At 42.6% G+C, this 18,612-nt stretch overlaps 1 protein-coding gene across 1 annotated transcript in view; it reads left to right on the forward strand.

Moving 5' to 3' along the window:
- The window catches only part of LOC102043323 (vasoactive intestinal polypeptide receptor), a 71,223-nt gene that overhangs the window by 15,100 nt on the left and 37,511 nt on the right, over positions 1-18,612 (forward strand). Inside the window, exons 2-4 of the mRNA XM_031062947.1 lie at positions 2,290-2,397; positions 11,676-11,779; positions 18,330-18,430. Of these exons, the coding sequence (XP_030918807.1) occupies positions 2,290-2,397; positions 11,676-11,779; positions 18,330-18,430 (313 nt within the window). The remainder of the gene's footprint in view (positions 1-2,289; positions 2,398-11,675; positions 11,780-18,329; positions 18,431-18,612) is intronic.

Raw genomic sequence — 18,612 nt, forward strand, 5'->3', positions numbered from 1 at the left:
AGAGAAGCTGTGGCTGCCCCTGGATCCTGGAAGCGTCCAAGGCCGGGCTGGACAGGGCTTGGAGCAGCCTGGGACAGTGGCAGGGATTTGGAATTAGGTTATTTTTAGGGTCCATTCCAACCCAAACCATCCCAAGATTCACTGATCCTCGCATGCAATGCCAGCCAGAGTTCTGCTTTCCATTCCCTTCTTTATTTATTGCAGAAATATTTTCAGCATGTCTGGGACAGCAATGAGGAAGATTGGTGTGGTAAGAGCTATCAGGCAGGTACAGGGTGTGTTTACAGAAGCAATAATTTGTAAAAATACACTTTATGTGTCTTGCAAGGCCAGTTTCACTTTCCTTTTATCAGAAAAAAAAAAAAGCTTTTTATACAAAAGTGAGCACCTAAAAGCTTTCTTCACACATCACAGGTGGTGCTGAAAAATGTCAACAGAGAAAAAGATACAGATCACCAAAACTCTCAGAGTGCACAATTCAGGGCATTTAAAAAGCCATCTGATGCTATCAGATGGCTTTTATTTTGTATTATAACCTATCATGAGGTAATGGCTGCACTCTAATTTATTGCACTTGGTGGAGGGAAAGATTGTAGAACGTGAAATATTCCACCATGGAATCATTTTCCATGGAATCTTTAATATCCTGCCCCTGTTGGAGCTGCTGGCTGTTTGGTGGGAGATAAAGTGTGAGGCTGTGAGAGCTGAGCTGGGCACCTGATACAAGGACCTGAAACCTGACTTTTAATGAGCTCTGCATGAAGGAGATACCATCAGTTATTCCCTTTTTCAGGCTCTGATAAACTCAGCTCAGGACTTCATTATTTGAAAAGTTCCGTTTGTTCAGGAAAGGAGAGGGGAGGAAAAACCTGTAAAATCACTTTGAAAGCCAGCTAAGGGTTCTTTTCTCAGCTTCAAAGCATTTCTGTGTGCTCTCTATTGATCTGAGACAGATCTGCCTGGTGATGACACCAGCCCTTTCCTTAGCTCAAGGAGTAAAAGATGATTTAAAGGAGGAATTTGGGTGTAATTACCAACAAGTGCAGCCTGACAGGGGTTTTCATAGCTCCCTTTGCTGGCACATGAGGAGTATTTCCTCAACATTTTGTCACCACTTTGTTCCTCACAACCCAGACTCTCTCCTGTGGGGCTGGTGACCTCAACAGCTCTGAGTCACATTTGGGGGAGTGTTTCCATCTGATGGGCTGTGAAATGTTAAATAACATTTATTATGGGACAAACAACTGAGAGCAGAGATGCTGGAAGCAGGGAGCTCTGCTGACAACCCATCCATCTCACCCAGGCAGCAGTGCCTGGCTCTTGGAAATATAAAGCAGGGGGGAAAATGTCAAAATTCTGCTAAGAACTCTAAAATGGTGACATATCAATGTAAAAATGTGTTTGAGTCCTTTTATTTTTTTTTTAATTCAAACCTGCCAACTCCTTTTGGCTTCAGCATTAACATTACAGGATCCAACAATGCAGCATGCATGGGGTGTTATTAATGCCTTCTGAGAAATAAAAGGGCAAAATCAAAACATTAAAAATCTGTGGAAAGGACATGGTATTTTTTCTTTTGATTCTCCCCAGAAAATCTTCAGCAATGCCTCATTTTGACAAAGCCCTGTGTTTTCTCCCTGTGTTGGTTATTCCTTCATTCCCAGCTTGGATGTGCCACCTTCCCTCACTCCTTTCCTGGCCACAGCACTGTCCCTGCTCAGCCTCCAGCAGTGTTTTGTGCCTTTTCCCTTTTTAAGAAGAAAATTCCTTCTGCTGAAGGGATTTTGGTCCTTGACCCCTTGATTGTCATCTGTGTCCCCTTCCTTCTGTGAGAGCTGCACAATCACTGCAATGGGGAGGAAAAGATGATGGCATTTAGGGGAAACACAAAAGGAAGGGGATAATGTCTCACAGGTTCAGATCAGGTGTTTTAATGCAACAGGGAGTGACAAAGGCAAGGAAGAGAGATATTTAATTAGGAAATTCTGCCTTTTTAATCTAGGAGAAGACACTGTTCCTGTATCAAGCCCGATTTGCCATTTTTTTTCTTTTTTTTTTTTTTTTTGCTCTCATCTGCTGTTCTATCCATACTGATCTCTGGAAAATTACAGTGCTGAATTTTAGGGACTGGGGGAGCCAAAAGCTGAGTGTTTAAAGGAAATATTCAATGGGGTTTCGTTCCAAAAAGTGTCTGTGCTGAGGTGGGGGGCTCTGCACACCTTTGCAGAGCTGCTCTGCTGCATCCAGCACTCATGAGTGCCCCACCATCTGCTTTTGTGTCTTCCCCAGGCTGCAGGAGGCAGTGGGACAACATCACGTGCTGGCCTGAAGCAGAGGTGGGAGAAGTCGTGGTACGGCCATGCCCCAAGTACTTCAGATTCCTGACCTCCTACCTGGGTAAGCAAATCCCAAATCTGCTCCACAGCTTCACTCCCAGGGATGTTTCTCATCATCCCACGGGGGGAACATCTCAATAAAGGGGGAGAAACCAGCTCTTAGCATGAGCTTGTCGCCACATTTCTCTTCACAGAGAAAAGCAAGGCACAATTCTCCCCAAGAATATTTCTGGGTTTCGCATTCACTGAACCTCAGAGAAAGGAAAAACAATATTTATCTCATTTTCTGTGCCTGTGTTTGTGCCAAAGTAGAATGTAATATGGAGATTGTTTACCCACAGTGATGGTGTTTTGGTTCCTTGGCCTGTCAGGGCCAGGTGTGTAGCCCCACATTTCTCTTCTCAGAGAGAAGCGAGGCACAATTCTCCCCAAGAATATTGTTATCTCATTTGCTGTGCCTGTGTTTGTGCCAAAGTAGAATGCAATATGGAGATTGTTTACCCAGAGCGATGGTGGTTTGGTTCCTTGGCCTGTCAGAGCCAGGGGTGTGTGTGTGTCAGGACTGTTGGTGACAGCCACGAGATTCTGTGCAGTGTGTGCAGAGTTGAGCGCTTGGCAGATTCAGTTTAGATGTAATGTAACATAATATAGAATAATATAGTATAATAAAATAATTAATTAGCCTTCTGATATCACTGGAGTCCTCCTCATCATTCCCCTGCCACGGGGGTTGTCCTGTTTGGATATGAAGTGAAGGAGATTTCCAAGCCATTCATGAATTCCCAAACATCAAAAACATCTCCCTGCACTTGCAGCAGCACTGCTGTGCACCACAGGGATGCAAAAAATGGCTCCTGGTGAAATCCAATAATATGGATGTTGTGCAGTGAAAATTGAATCAACCTGTGGAACAGTTGTGTTTGTTGTGCAAAATAAGCAGTTTAGGACAATCATTAATTAAGTCTCTGACAGAAAATGAACAAGCTGGAACTGGATGTAATAAATTTGGGTTGGTTTTTTTTTCTGCTGGAATGGCAAATCTGACCACAGGCCAAGGAATTAACCTGACAAATAATGGGTAGGGGAGGTTAATGGAGGAGGTAGCTTAACTCACTGCTCAGGATGCTCTGAGAAGCTTTAGTTTAAAACTCAGGTCTCAAGGGGCCATGGAGCAACAGGGCTGATTATGCCTCCTGGTAGTGTACAGTTATTTTTCACTATTTTTATAATAGAAGCCCTGAAGGCCTTAACAGAGAATTAAGTTCTTTTGCACTGGAGATCCTGCATTGAGCTGACCTTCCATTTTTAAAGCCTGTAGTGTAAACACACAGAATAAATTAGGAATGGGGGTAGGGGCACAATATCATCCCTGTTTAACTGGCCTGGGCACTGCACTCATTAACCAGCACATGCTGATTACATGACTTGCCCAAGGCCACACCAAAATTCTTTGCAGGCACAGAAAGGAAATTCAAAATCCTTTGAGTCCTATCCTGCAGATTCTTTGCTTCTTTTTTTCTGTCAGGACTAAATGTGTGAGATGGAATTTCTTGTTGGGATTCAGATGTTTATCAGTTCTTATCTATGTCACACTCTCACAAACCCTGAGTTCTGCAGCACTTCACTCCAACAAACTAAACATGGAGCCCCATCTCTCTCTCTACAAGGCATTTTAAGGATAAACTGTCCAATTAAGAAATGACACCTCAATTATTTTTACTTTTAACCCAATAACCAACCACCCATGCCCCTCAATGGGGACTTTTTTATCCAATTACACAAAACCACCCAAACCCATGGAGAAGAAGAAGACAAAGATGAAGAGGAAGAAGAAGAAGAAGAAGAAGAAGAAGAAGAAGAAGAAGAAGAAGAAGAAGAAGAAGAAGAAGAAGAAGAAGAAGAAGAAGAAGAAGAAGAAGAACGACCAGCCTCCATCCAAAACCCTCCATCTTGCTTTATATCCATTCCTATATTCTAAACCCTTAAACTCTGAGTTTCCCACCCTGTGATCTCACACACTTCTATCCAAACTCCACACCCACAATCCCAGTTCTCTCATTTCATTTTGGAAGCTTCTCCACAGCCTCAGGTCAATGCAGTGTTCTCTTGGGGGTCAGTGCCTGGCAGCACAGAAATCTGAAATTCTCAGCAGCCAGGGTTCCAACACTATCCTAGCCCTGACTTCCTCATTTCCAAAATTCCCTGGTAGCTCCTCACTCCTGTCTCAACACCCAGGGAGAAGAGGCAGAAGCTGCTGTGGTATCACATCTTGCAGGACAAGGCCTTGTGCATGGGGTCAGTTGTGTGTAATAATTTCCTGCTGTTCCTCCTCTCTGCCCTCCCCTGAGCACAGCATTCACTCACTGGGTTTTATATAGCAGCAGAGTTAGTAAAACACCAAGAAAAATCTCTTAAAAATGCTTTTTAGTACATCATCCCACCAGAGCTGAGCCATGAGGAGAATATTGTGTATATTTGATTATATATAGAGGTCAAGCACTGGAACAGGCTGCCCAGGGAAGTGCTGGATTCACTGTCCAGGGAAGGGCTCAAAAATAGGAACATGGGTTAGTGTGGACCTGGCAGTGCTGGGTTAATGGTTGGACTTGACATTGTTAGAGATCTTTTTAAACCTCAAGGACTCTGTGCTGGTTTTACAGCCAGAGGTGAGGAACAGGCTCCTTTAGAGGTACAGTTCAGCTGGTTTTTAGATTCCCACTCCAGGATGAGTTTAATACCACCCATAAACCACATATTTCTCTCCATTTGCAATCAAAATATTGCAGAGTGGCTCTGGCAGACAGGAATGTCTTCCAACAGGATTGAATTCCACCTCAGCAGAGCACCAACAGAACAACTGATGCCATTCCCAAAGCAGAAGCAGCAGCTTTGATTCTCTCTGAGTCAGACACTTTGTACACAACCATCAACAAACAGGGAAAGCAGTGATGGTCTTAAATAAAGGGAGGGGAAGATTGCCTCCTGTTTTATAGGATTTGCTGCAAAATTAATGCCATTAAATGTTGTGAAGCAGCTCTTCCTTTGTAGCAGTGAGTGTCATTGAGCAGCTTTCAAGGACCTCAATCATCTGGGTAATGTTTGTGTCTTATTCTTTGATCCCTTTGCAGAAACAGGAAAGCTTTTATCAAGCTGTGAGCCAGAGAAAATCTTTTTAATGTGTTTATAGCAGGAAAAGAGTGAAATACCAGGGAACAAAGAGTTAATGTGATTTTCCTTCCTCATGGAGAATAAGCTGTTCAAATGACTAATATCCCATCTCATGGTTAATAAAGGATAAAATGTCTTGTGGCATTTTAAAACTTTAAACTGTCCTGATGTCATTTGACATTAATTTTTTATGGCATTCACAGATCCAGAGAATTTTCATTATTTCATGACGTTCATCAGTGCCACGTGCGGGAGATGGATGAAAATATTTTTAGCACCTTTCATTATTAAAGTGCATCGCTTTCCACCCCTTGACCACGGTGTTCCAGCTCTCTTTCCATACGTGGAAGATGACATTTGTAATTGGGATTTATGTCCCACAGTTTCTCCAAAAGCAAATTGTCCACCATGCACAAGTTAAATTAGCACTGACAGTTTTTAAGCTTCAGCTCTGAGATTAATTGACCGAAGCGGGTGGGGATGGGCACAGCCAAGCTCTGGAATCCCACTCAGAGAGGTGAGATCCATCTGAGTTTTGGGCTTGCCAAACTCCTTTTTTCCTCGGGCGTTCTAAATTTATTTCCCCTCTCCTTCCCCCTCCTTCATGAACACTCTTTATTCTGCATCACTTCTGAAACTGGAGCAAAAATTGAATAAAATGAGGATAGGGATGAGCAGAGAGCAGCAGATGAGAAGAAGACAACACCACCTCTCTAAAGAACCCCCAAATTGACCATACCCATTATTTATTTGCTACAAATGGTCATTAAAATACCCAAGAAGTTGAGTGTGGTTTTTGTGGAGTTCTCTTCACTGAGAACCCTTGACCTGCTCAGGTGCCTTGCTGTCCACATGTGTCTTCATACAAAATTCCTGGCAGAAAAGGAGGCTCAGAGAGGGCATTGCCATCTCTGGCAGTGCTCAAAAACATCTGCATGTGGCACTTGGGACAGGTTTGATGGTGGCCTTGGCAGTGTGGGGTTAATTATTGGATTTGATGATCTTAGAGGGCTTTTCCAACCTAAACCATTCTATGATTCCATTATTTATTTGCACTTGAGGTGTCGCAATGCTTGTGCCCCACTCCTCTGAAGGATTGGGGCTACACTTCCCCCTCTACCCAAAAATGTGCATCTTTTTTTCCTGAATGTTTCCAGGAATTCTGTAATTGCAGGATCAAAAGATCTAATGAGAATTTTGTCCTAAAATTTGACAGCTCTGTTTTTAGGATGAGAAAAATGGTTTCCAAAACATGTCTAATCAAGGGGAACATTGCTATTGTTAATAAAGGGGGAATTATCTTTAGGATCAGGATCTTCACTCTTAGGAGTGAAATGTGCAGGAAGGGCAAAGGAAAATAAGGGAAAATTGAGTTTTGCTACAAAAACGGGGTGCAGGAAGTTTCAGGGCACTGGACATGTGGCAGCAATCTCTACAGGCCAAGTGATGTGAAAATCAACAAAGGAAGAATATTCAGTTAATTTTAATTAATCTGGTTTGATGTGCTGACCCAATGCCACAGGTTCTACAATGACATGAAGTTATGAAATACAAAAGTATAAAACAACATTAAACAGTGGGCAGAAATTGCACTGAAGGAGTGAAATTGTGAGACCACGACTGAGGCAGAGGAAGCAAATTGGGAAATTATCCTGTCATGACTTTTCCCACAAGTTATTCCCAGGCCCAAGCACTACAGCATCCAGCTAAGTGAAAGCTGTCTGCAAGTTTCAAGTGTTTCCCAGGAGCAGTGGGGCAGATCAATAATAAAAATGAAAGTAGAGATGTGCCAGTGGGCTCAGCAGTGTCTCAGGAATGGTAAATAATAGAAGTGTTACTGCTTTAATAGTTTCTGCTTGAAAAAATCGATTTATGTCCATGGAACCTGGTGCTAGAGAAGCAGCACTGATTGCTGGCGGAGCACACCTTCCCCTCTGCTTTAGAAGTTGTTACAGAAAAGGGCAAGGAAAGCAAGAGGGGGGCAAAACCCAACACCTCTGAGCCATGATTGACCTCAGATCTCTTTGTCTGAATTCAAACTCCCATTAAAAGCCAATAAAGGTTTTTTCCAAGAAGATCAAAGGGGTAAAACTTCACCTGTAATATGAATTTTCAGACATGTCTCAGAGTTTGAAGGATGTGTTTGAAACAGATGCAGAAAGAAATTAAGTAGGAGAAAAAAAATGAGAGCAAGACAGCAGCTCTGTGCATTTATTCAGTTCATCTGTTCAGTGTTTGACTCCCACCCAGATCAAACACCTCTGATAAAGAAAATGTTCTGGCTTTATCACTGCTCCACAAACTCCTCCGTCCTCTTCTGCTGTGTCATGAATAAATCACATTAAATGGAAGGAAATTCCTCTCAGTGACAACAAGGAGGTCTCGTGGGAGGTTGGAGCTGGGTTTTAGGGCCCCTTCCAACCCAATTCATTCCTTGATGATTTCATGATTCTGAATTCTGAGACAAGATTTGCTTGTGCAGCCTTCATCCTTGAAGGATTCCAAGAATATCCATATCTGGTCATGCTTAAATTTTAGGTGACCACACCTGAGCAGGGGTTTGGGGCCAGATGATCTCCAGAGGTCCCTTCCAACCTCAGCCATTCTGGGATGCTACAAAAGCAGGAACTGAGCTCTTGCAGGGCATTATGAGGTTATTATTAAAATAAATGAGAGTTAGTTGTGTCTTTTTCGATTTATTTTTTTTAGTGGAAAACCTCACCTCATTGCTTTTAGGAACAGACACACCAGTTTGACAGTGGTAACATTGATAAAATTAAATACAAACCCCACAAAAAAACCCAGATTAATTCATGGCTTTAACTAATACCATGAGAATGAGGGGACTCTGTTCTCACCAGGGACTTTCCTCTTCTTTTTCCATAACACAGAGGAGAGCCTGGAGCACAAACTTCAGGCACTGGGATGCTTCCCATCTCTCAGTGAATCTCCTCCACTCTGCATTACTAATTACATATAGTTATAAACCCCTGGTCTCCTTTCTCATTAAATCTCCAGGAGTACAGTTTGAAAATTTTAGCTCCAGTCTGATAGGAAATGGGAACATTTGGGAAATCTAGTGAAGTTTGAAAGGCTGGAGATAAATTCCAAGTACAGAAAGTTTGTGTTTTCTGATACTGTCATTTTCAATGTACTCCAGATTTCAATGTACTCCATTGGTGCTCATTTTAGGGAGAACTTGTGTTACACAAATTACTGAGAAACAGCTCTGGAAAAGGGCAAATACAACTTTTGGTGCTTTAAAAATTTGCCTGTCCATTGACAAATAATTAGACTTTATGACCGAAGTCTGAAAAAAACAAGAGCCAGTGAGACCACAAAAAATGTCTCATTTTCATCAGGGATGTGTGGCAGAGCTGGGATTTGACAGCAGAACATGAAAATCTGTGTGATACTTCAGCCTAACCTGAGCCTGTAAACCTCAGAGGAAAGCCAAGCTTGTGGGGCACTTTCCCAAATTTTATGCTCATTTTCAGTATAAAAAGGGACATTTAGTAGTAATTAGAAATGTTATTTTGCCTGAGGAAAGACATCATCCATTACTTTAAGGCAAATTGTGGTGTGATGAAATCTTTGTTTTCTAACCTTGTACTTTTTGTGCCTCTCAGACGTCAGGTGAACATGAGAGGTTTTAGAAAGGTGTCTTGTGTCACAACATGTGTGTGAATTTCCACATCTAAAAGTGACATGAGCTGCAAAGGGTGGCAGAAAAATTTCTCTGGGAAGTGAGTTTCCCTAAAATCAGAGTAATTTTTATTATTATTTTTTTAATCCCACTGATGCTTTGTCATTTATCTTCCCTCTACCTTGGTTTCCACATCTGCTAAAGCATTGGGACAACATTTGAAAGTATTGACAGAGGTGAGAGTTTTTAAATAATCATAAAATTGTGAGGAAGTGCAATTGAAAAGAAGAAATAGGAGAAAAATAAACTGAAAGAAACACACCTTAGCTCGCTGAGAGTAAGAAACAGAGATTTAAAACCACCGTGAAATCTTAAGCCTTCCCCAAACAGAGTTTTGAGCAGGAAGTGGGAAGCAGTGAAGTTCAGATAATGGGATCCATTGTAACAAAGAAGAAATAACAGAAATTGCATAACTCAAGAAAGCTGAAAGCACCAGTCATGTCCTTGATTTGTTTGCACAAGATCCTTTATGATCCTGATATGAACCCTGGTGGAAGGAACTGCAAACAGTGGCCATGCAGGGAAAGCCTGGGCCAGCAGCCCACAGAGCTGGGCTGAACTTGCTGCTTCTGTGAAAATGAAAAAAAAGCACCTTTGAGAGCCCTCCCTGTGGGATTCACATTCTCTGAACCTGAGAGAAGCAGAGACAAGAATGATCAAAAATAAATTCTTATCTCATTTACTGCTCCTGTGTTTTGGAACACGTTGGAAGATTGTTTACTTGAAGGAATTTGCTTGATTGGATTCTGGTGTGATTGTTTTGTTTTCTTGACCAATCTCTGCAAACTGTGTCCTGTTGGTTGGTCAGGAGATTTGGTTGAGTTGGGTGTTTGTGCAGTTTCAGTTTAGATGCAGTGTAATATAGTACGGAATAATAATATAATAAAGTAATTAATTAGCCTTCTGATATTAATGGAGTCCTCCTCACCATTCTTCCCTGTGTTGGGGGCCCTGCTTTTATGATACCCTCCAGATTCAGGTCTGCTGCAAAGACAGATTAGAGGGGCAAGTTTAACGTCAAAATCCATCTGCGACAGGGACTGGAGAAGTGACTTCAGGCTGGGGATTGTTCTCAGTGCAGAACAGGCCCGTGGTTGGGAAGATGCTCAGATGACTCAAGTGTCAGAAATTGCTGGAGGTGATACTCAAATATTTTTGTGACTCACAGCTGCATAATTGATTTGGTCCCATTTGCAGGAGTTTTCTTACTCTTGTGTGCAAAGAGCTCAATTGTTGGAAATGTTTGCAAAGCTCTTTGAGCTTCACTGGTGTCATTTTTCACCTTAAGAAGCAAAGTTTGACTTCTCTCTGTTCATTCTGATGTATTGACCAGTTTTCCAGTTTTGTGAGGTGAATGGCGCCAGTGGAATGCCCCAGTAATGGGATTTTAGTGAGGTGGGCTGGGTGGGCACTGGTGGTCAGGGAAGGTGCTGGGGGAATTCACAATGTGCTGTTGGGTGCATTTCTGCTTTGTTATTTTTGACAAACCCATATCTTGGCCTTTTAACCTACAAACCTCTTGGGGTAAGGCTTAGCCTGAGTGCTGCTCTCTCCTCCTTTGCCTGGATTAAGCTGCTGTGGTTTGAGATCCAGCTGGGACAGGGAGCAGAGATGCTTTACAAAGTGAGAAGTGCTTTGCTCTTACAATCCTGGATGGATCAGGCAGCTCTGAGTACCAAAGAGCCACGTGAACTTCAGTTTTGACAGTTTGGCTGAAGGGAGTGAGATGTTCTTGTGTTAATTAAAGCTCTTTTTAGCTGGTCAGAGGCCCCAGGCACTCAGCGAGCTTGACAGTCCAGGAAATCTTCCTGCCCTGGAGTATGCAAGTTGAAACAGGCAATACAGGTTGTCAGTGTGTGGATTTTCTCCCTTCACAGCCAAATTTTGAAGTGTTTTGTTCACAAACCAGAGTGCAGTACATTTTCCAGGAATCACATTTGCTCAGGGCTCAGTTGTAGGCAAGGTCTGGGTGTGGAGTGCTGGATTTAGTTCCCAGACCCCCAGCCTTATCTGCATGGTGTGAAATGAGCCCTTTATCTATCCCTGTCCTGGCTTCTCACAGGCACAGTGAAAGGCATAAATACTTCACTGCTCTGTTTAGATAAAAATTTTCCAGGAACAAAGTCAATGTGACAATAAAACATTCAAACAATACTGGTGCAGTGCCAGGAACCAAAGGTCTGGGTACAACTGGCAGCATGGTACCACTTGAAGGGATGTTTTGTGTGCACCTCTGTATTAAAATGGACATTTTACTGAGGTCTGGACTTTAAAACAGAATAGATGACTCCCATTTATGAGCTCTTTGTAATATGAAAAATTAATAACAGGGGAAAAGCATGAAAGTTTTTCTCTAAGTGTTACAAAATTGTGTTTTGGCATTTATACCACAACAGGCAGAAGTTGTTTTAACAGTGAGCTGAAGATTTCTTTTTAAATCTTTTTTTTTTTCTCTTTTCTTCCAGGGAATGTGACCAGGAATTGTACAAGCCAGGGCTGGTCAGATGTGTACCCTGCACCCTACACTGTAGCCTGTGGATATGATTCCAACAGCACTCCAGGGGAAGAGGTTTGTAAACTTGGGTGGGTGAACATGAAGATTTAACAGCAATCAATATCCAAATTGTATGATCCTCCCATGCCCAATTTTTCCCATTCCCCCTCTGATTGCTCATTGAGGATCCTTCAAAGAATCCTCAATCCTCTTGAGGATCCTTGGAAGCAGAGTTCAAATGTTTGGTCAAGGAAATCATCTTCCCTTTGATGTCATAGACTCATGGAATTATGGAATGGCTTGGGGTGGTGGTTCCAGCTGTGGGTTTCTCTGGGTCTGGATTGAAGGCACTTGAGACAGTAGTTCATGTTCACACTCAGGTGTTTATTATTTCTTATCAGTAAAACAGTCTCACTACTGGGAGTTCAGCAGCTTTTCATTAGAAGGCACAAAATGGCCAACAATCTCTTGTTCCAAGGGCTTTTGAGACTAAACTATCCAATTAAGAACTGACCCCTGGATTATTTTCCCTTTTAACCCAATAACTGATCCCACAGAGCTGCAATGGGGACTTTTCTGCCCAATTACAAAATGCCACCCAAACCCATGGAGAAGGAGGAAGAAGAAGCATGAAGAAGAAACCCAGGATGACACCCTGTGCCCTCCATCTTGCTTCCATCCACAACACACTAAAAATCCCAAACCCTCAATTTCTCACCCAGTGACACACCTACACTGCTCTCTATAATCTATTTCACACTTTTATGGATTCCAGTCTGTCTTGAAGTCTGGGAAACTTTCTCCATGAATGAGGGTGAAAGTCAGTGCTGCCCTGGGGGTCAGGGCACCCCAGAGCAGAGAAATATTCCCAGTGCCCTGGATTTCCACAGCTTGGGATGGAGGGGAACTTCAGGATCATCCCATTCCACCCCCTGCCATGGGCGGGGACACCTTCCACTAGACCAGGCTGTTCCAAACCTGGCCTTGAACACTCCCAGGGATGGGACATCCAAAACTTCCAGGATGTCAAGACCTGAGAAGATCAGACCATTGTCTATGTGATGCCCTCACATAACTTCAGGTGTTTTATTTTCCACAGTGCACTTTGAAACAAGCCCTCCACATTTATATTTATGCTTAAGTAGATGTTGTGGTTCCAGTCTTTCTATGGCAACAAAAGCATCAAAAACTCTAAAGGGATAAAAATTATTTTTTGCTGCTCTGCACATCTCAACCAGCTAAATATGTACATCACTGTAGAGAACACATATTTTCATGAAATTTTACTAAATTTTGATAGAAAATCTCAAAGTTCTCTGGGATATTGTTTGTGTATAAATTAGCAATCACTGACCTAGGTATAATTAGCTTTGCAGAGTATTGTCATTCCACGGGAAGGAGTTTGTTACTGGTTTGCTGCATGCTGAGACATGAAGGGTAAAGTCTAAAGAGGATAACAAATGTTAGAAGCAAGATTCACCTCACCTAACTCAAAGTTCAGCATCTAATCTAAACTAATCACCTGAAGCAGCCCCACAGTCAACAAGAAAAAGCTTATGCATGGAAAGTTATACTTCACTGCAATCACATGTTGCAGTATTTATGTTTTTATATAATAGGTTAATGTGTTGATATTAAACCTCTGCTCATGCTTTTTTTTTGTTGTTGTTGCTGTTTAAAACATACCTCGGTGTTAGTGAATGTTGGACATAGGAATCTCAAGAATTAATTAATATGTGTTCCCAGTATTTAAAGGGGGCTTACAAAAAGGCTGGAGAGGGATTTTTCACAAGAGCATTGAGTGATGGGACAAGGGGGGATGGTGTTGAGCTGAAGGAGGGCAGGTTTAGATGAGATATTGGGAAGAAATTCTTCGCTGAGAGGATTGGGAGGCCCCAGCACAGGTTACCCAGAGAAGCTGTGGCTGTTCCATCCTGGAAGTGTCCAAGGTCAGGTAGGAGAGGGCTTGGAGCAGCCTGGGATAGTGAAAGGTGTCGCTGCCCAGGACAAGGGTGGAATGAGATGATTTTTAAGGTCCTTTCTGACCCAGTCCATTCTGGGATTCTGTGACTCAGTACAGTGAGAGGTCTCTGTGCATGGTCACACATTGCCAAGGCACTCCAAGAGTTAACAGGGGATCCGAGCAGAACTGAGCCAGCTCTGAGTAGGAAAGAAAACAGCAAAGAGCAAAGGCAGAGGTGCACAAAGAACTTGAGGGCTGTGCTGAAGAGAGCCTTAGTCTGCCTGCAGGGTCAGCCAGCACTTCACATCCTCAAGAGTCCTTCCCTCAGGCTGAGCTGTGTTCTTGCAGAAACCACTGCTCCAGCTCTGCTGTGCAAGGGCCCTCGCCCAGAGCTCTGGTTGGTGTTCTGTAGGAACCCAGGAAATTCCTCTGGCTGGCGTGGAGGACTCGAGCCCCTGCCCAGGGGGCTCAGAGACCTTGGCACAGAGCCCAAGACCCCTGTGCCTTTGATTGAGCCCTTGGAAAAAACAATCACCAACCTTTCATGAAGGATTACAAGCCATGACAGTTTAAGTAGAATGATAGTGAATTTATGACGGGGTGAATAATAGATTTTTTGGGGTTTTTAGAATGGGGGTTCAGGGGGCAAAATGGAGGAATCTGGGCATGTCCAGCCTTTCTTCTTCTTGGCTTCCATCTCCTGCTGTGATGTTGGCATCTTTAGATTGGTTTAGAGTAGAAGCTCACTGTCTAACATAGGTGATAGGTATTGGAAAGTAATTGTAAATATTGTACATGGGCAGTTTTTAGTATAAAAAGATAACACTGCCCAGGGCAGGCAGAGTGCCTCTGTCTGTCCTGCTGAGTGGACCTCAGCTGGACAGGAGAAAGAATTTTATAGATAAGATACAATAAACAACCTTGAGACCAAGAAATGAAGAGCTCTGACTCCTTCTTTGACCACCAGGCTGGGAAAAGAGACTTTCTAACACATCTCGGGGTCATTCTGAGCAGTGAGAGACCACAAGAGTGTTCCTGCTGCACAGGGATTTGGGAATTCCTGGGACATGCCCCTGCCACCCAACAGCTTGCGGCGCTGCCAGAGTGCAGCGTTACCAGGACAACCTCTATTGTGTTCTTTTAATTCTTTCTTAATTATTTTCCCTTGATTTCCACAGTTTTTTCTTGCTTTTTTTCTTCCAATTTGTGTGAAAGGTGGCTGAGGGGGGGTGAACATGCAGTAGCAGCCTGTGAAGAAGAATAGATTTTTGTTTTCTTGTTGTTGAATTGGCAGTGAGTTTGGGGAGCAAGAATGAAGGGAAGAGAAAAAAACCAGCAGGCTGTACAGGACATGAGGTCCAGGAAAGACTGATAAGCTTCCAGGAGTTAAAAACTTCATGAACTTTTGGTCCCAGGTCAGAAACAGCAAGAAAAAAAAATATGAAAAATAAATAAGGGCAGTGTGTGAGGTTTTAGCTGTGAATTCTGGCAGTCCCTACAGCAGCAGATGATGGAGGCACCAAAATGCTGCTCTTGGGGTCCATGCAGGGATGATGAGCCCTTCTCCAAGCTGACCTTTAAAAGTGGTGCATTAGCAAATGGGGAGCGGGGTTGTTATCCTGCTCCTCTGTCAGATGTGATGCTCTTCTCCCTGCTGTGTTTCCATCTGCTCAGAGGGGCCACCCCAGAGGTATTGTGGTTTCATTTTGTTTTTTGCTTTGGTCAGGGTTTGGATTAAATGTGTAGGGATGGTATTTTATGTTTGGATTCAGATGTTTATTAATTCTTATTCTTATTGTGGTATTATAAGTTGTGAGTTTTACAGTATGTCACTAATAAGTTACAAAATGGCTTTGTATTTATCTCTATAAGGTCTTTTAAGGAAAAACTATCTAATAAGAAATTAAATTTTCTTTATTTTAACTTAATAACTACTTGTGTTCCGCAATGTGGACTCTTGTATCTAATTATAAATTACTACTTAAACTCATGAAGAAGAAGGTGAAGAAGAAGGATTAGCTACTGCTTTAGAACTTCTATCTTGCCTTATATCTATTATTATATTCTAAAACTTTAAACACTAAGTTTCCCACCCTGTGATCTCACACACTTCTATTCAAACTCCACACCCACAATCCCAGTTCTGTCATTCCATTTTGGAAGCTTCTTCACGGCCTCAGGTCAATGCAGTGTTCTCTTGGGGGTCAGTGCCTTTCAACACAGTCTAAAATTCTCTAAAATTCTCTAAAATTCTCAGTATCCAGGGTTCCAACCCTGGTTATCTGTAGGTTCTGCCTGAAAATGGTGAAATAAAAAGACACCTCCAGAGGTCAGTTCAGCCCACATTTCTCTCCAAAGAAATTCCTTTTCATTTACTCTCAAGGGAACCCCAGCGACTTTGGGCTGGATGACATGAACCCCAAAACACTTGGCTCCTGAAAGACTTCATATCAGTATTTCTCTTTTTTTCTCTCAAAATTGTAAATATTTCCCATTGTCAACCAAGGGACAAATGTTGAGGTTACTGAATAGAAACCAAGGAAAATAAATCTCAGTTAATCTCAATTTAGCACCTAACTCGAATAATTGTTATTATCACACTCCTGTGAAATTAAGCAGAAGCTTTTAGAAGTCAAAGAGACAATGATGAATTTGCCTGATTTCATTCTGTAAAACAGCCAGGCATCCTGGCATGCATTGCCTCCATTTATGTACATCCCTTTCTTTTCTAATAAGAATATTTTACAGTCTGGACCCTGAGTGAAATTTCAATTTCATTTATGATCTTGGGTCAAATTCTCTGCTTTGATATCTCTGAAATAGGAACCAACTGTCATTAGTAAGTGCAGTGAAGAGTGAGAAGCCATTATGTGCTGTTTCCAGAGCAGAGATGACCCCACATCCTGCATTAAAGCTGCATGCAGAACCATCCCTCTCTGCACAAGAAAGATTAATCACTATAAAATATGGAGGGGAAAGCAAGGAATTGCTTGTTGAATAACACCAGGAACTTTCTGTGCATAACTTGCTCCTGGGAATAACTCTAAGAAGCGGAATGGCTACTTTGCCCTCCTAAATGAAGTGTGGGACAACCTCTTCCTCCTACGGTCCCCTGCCAAGAGCTCCTTCCTTCTGGTGGCCAAGTCTCTCCTGGAATAGTTCTGCTCTAGTGCCATCAAAAATAGAGATAATAGAGAAAGATTAAACATGAGGGAGGCTGACTGCTTTAATTAGAAAAGTCAGAGCTACTTTTGGGATCCCAAGCTCCAGGAAGGCCGGAAAGAAGACTTTATGTTGGGGGTGCTGGTGGATGAGAGGCTGGACACGTGCTGACCATGTGCACCTGTAGCCCTGAAATCCAGTTGTATCCTGGGCTGATCCCACAGGGAAAGGGGGGATTCTGCCCCTCTGCCCCCCTCAGGTGAGGCCTCACCTGCAGAGCTTTATCTGGGCAAGACCAGGCAGATCAATTGTCCTGAAACCCTCGAATTATCTATTCAGAGTGACCCAAAGCTCTCAGCGATGTGGCTGGAAGGACATGGTGCTTCAACCATCTCTGATATCTGTGGTCAAAGATATGACCAGTGCTATCTCTGAAAAATCTCTTGTTTAACCCCCCTCCAAGCTGGCTTGTGCAAATGCTAAAGGATTGCAACTCATCCCAACCTCCCTGCTTCTGTAAAGTACCAAATTCTTGTCAAAGCCTGGGAAAATAGCACATAAAAATGTCAACTCTGAATGTTATGGAAGAGTATTTCTCCAAACAAGGTTGGGTTTTGATTTTCTGCCTAACCTGCTCTTTGTGATTTTGGTTGTTTGGGTTGTTTATAGAAGATGGTGACAAGGTGAGCAGAGGAGGGTCAATCAAGAGCTGGAAAAAATAAAATTTTCCATAAACTGAGTTAGATTCTCATAAAAACTTTGATTATTTTTTTAATTGATAAATATCAAAAAAAATTTTACCTCTTGTATTTTTCTTCTTTTTTTTTTTTAAGCTGGAAATGAAAATTTGCTGATTTGGAGTGTTGCTAGAGAGCTTTGGAGAGCTTATTTGCCCGTTTTATTTAGACTGGGATTCCCTGTTGAATCCAAGCCCTGTGGTGTGCCATGCTCAGAGATTCCCACTGTGTGCTGTCAAAGAGAAAAACCATGAACCAATTTCCAACTTAACACATATTTCTGAGTTAACAGTGAGAACGTTTTACTTGCCTAAACAGCAGTGCAAATCCCACAAAAGCAAACCAATTTCCCAGACAGTTCTGCCCTCAGACTTCCTCAATAAAATTAATCTCACTGCTCTCACTGTGTCAGACCCGGTGTCATGCACTCTTTAGCTGAACATTGATCACTCCTGTTCCAAGAGGTTTTAGGCTGGAGCAGGTGTCAAATCAGCCTCCTTCCAGCAGGAACCTTTCCCTTGTGTAACTTTTAACTCAGGTTTGGAGTGGTCCAAGCCCTGCTGCAATCTGATGAGTGCTCCACGCTCACACCGGCGGTGTTTGAGTCACATTCATTACTGGATGGGATTTTAAAGGGTGAAGGAGACAGAGGTGTTCTAAGAGAAAGGAGAAGGATGATTTCCTTGTCCCAGCAGTCAGTGATGCTTTTAGGATTTTTTTTTTTGACCTCTTTGAAAGCTCTGTTTTCTTTCTTTCACGCCAGCAAACGGCGTTCTACGGAACGGTCAAGACTGGCTACACCATCGGACACACCCTGTCCCTCATCGCCCTCACAGCTGCCATGATCATCCTGTGTCTCTTCAGGTAAGGCCACCAGCAGAAAAAAAACAGGGAAAGGGCTCAAAGGCTGGTGATTTACAGGCTGTGTGGATATAGGACACGAAATAAGGCTGTGTCACAATAGGACACGAAATAAAACGACACGCACGCTGAAACCTCCAAGGTAAAAAGAAGGGAAATTTCATTTCTGACTCCAATATTTATAG

This window comes from Geospiza fortis, unplaced genomic scaffold, assembly GCF_000277835.1.
Source record: "Geospiza fortis unplaced genomic scaffold, GeoFor_1.0 scaffold34, whole genome shotgun sequence".
Classification (NCBI taxonomy): Eukaryota; Metazoa; Chordata; class Aves; order Passeriformes; family Thraupidae; genus Geospiza; species Geospiza fortis.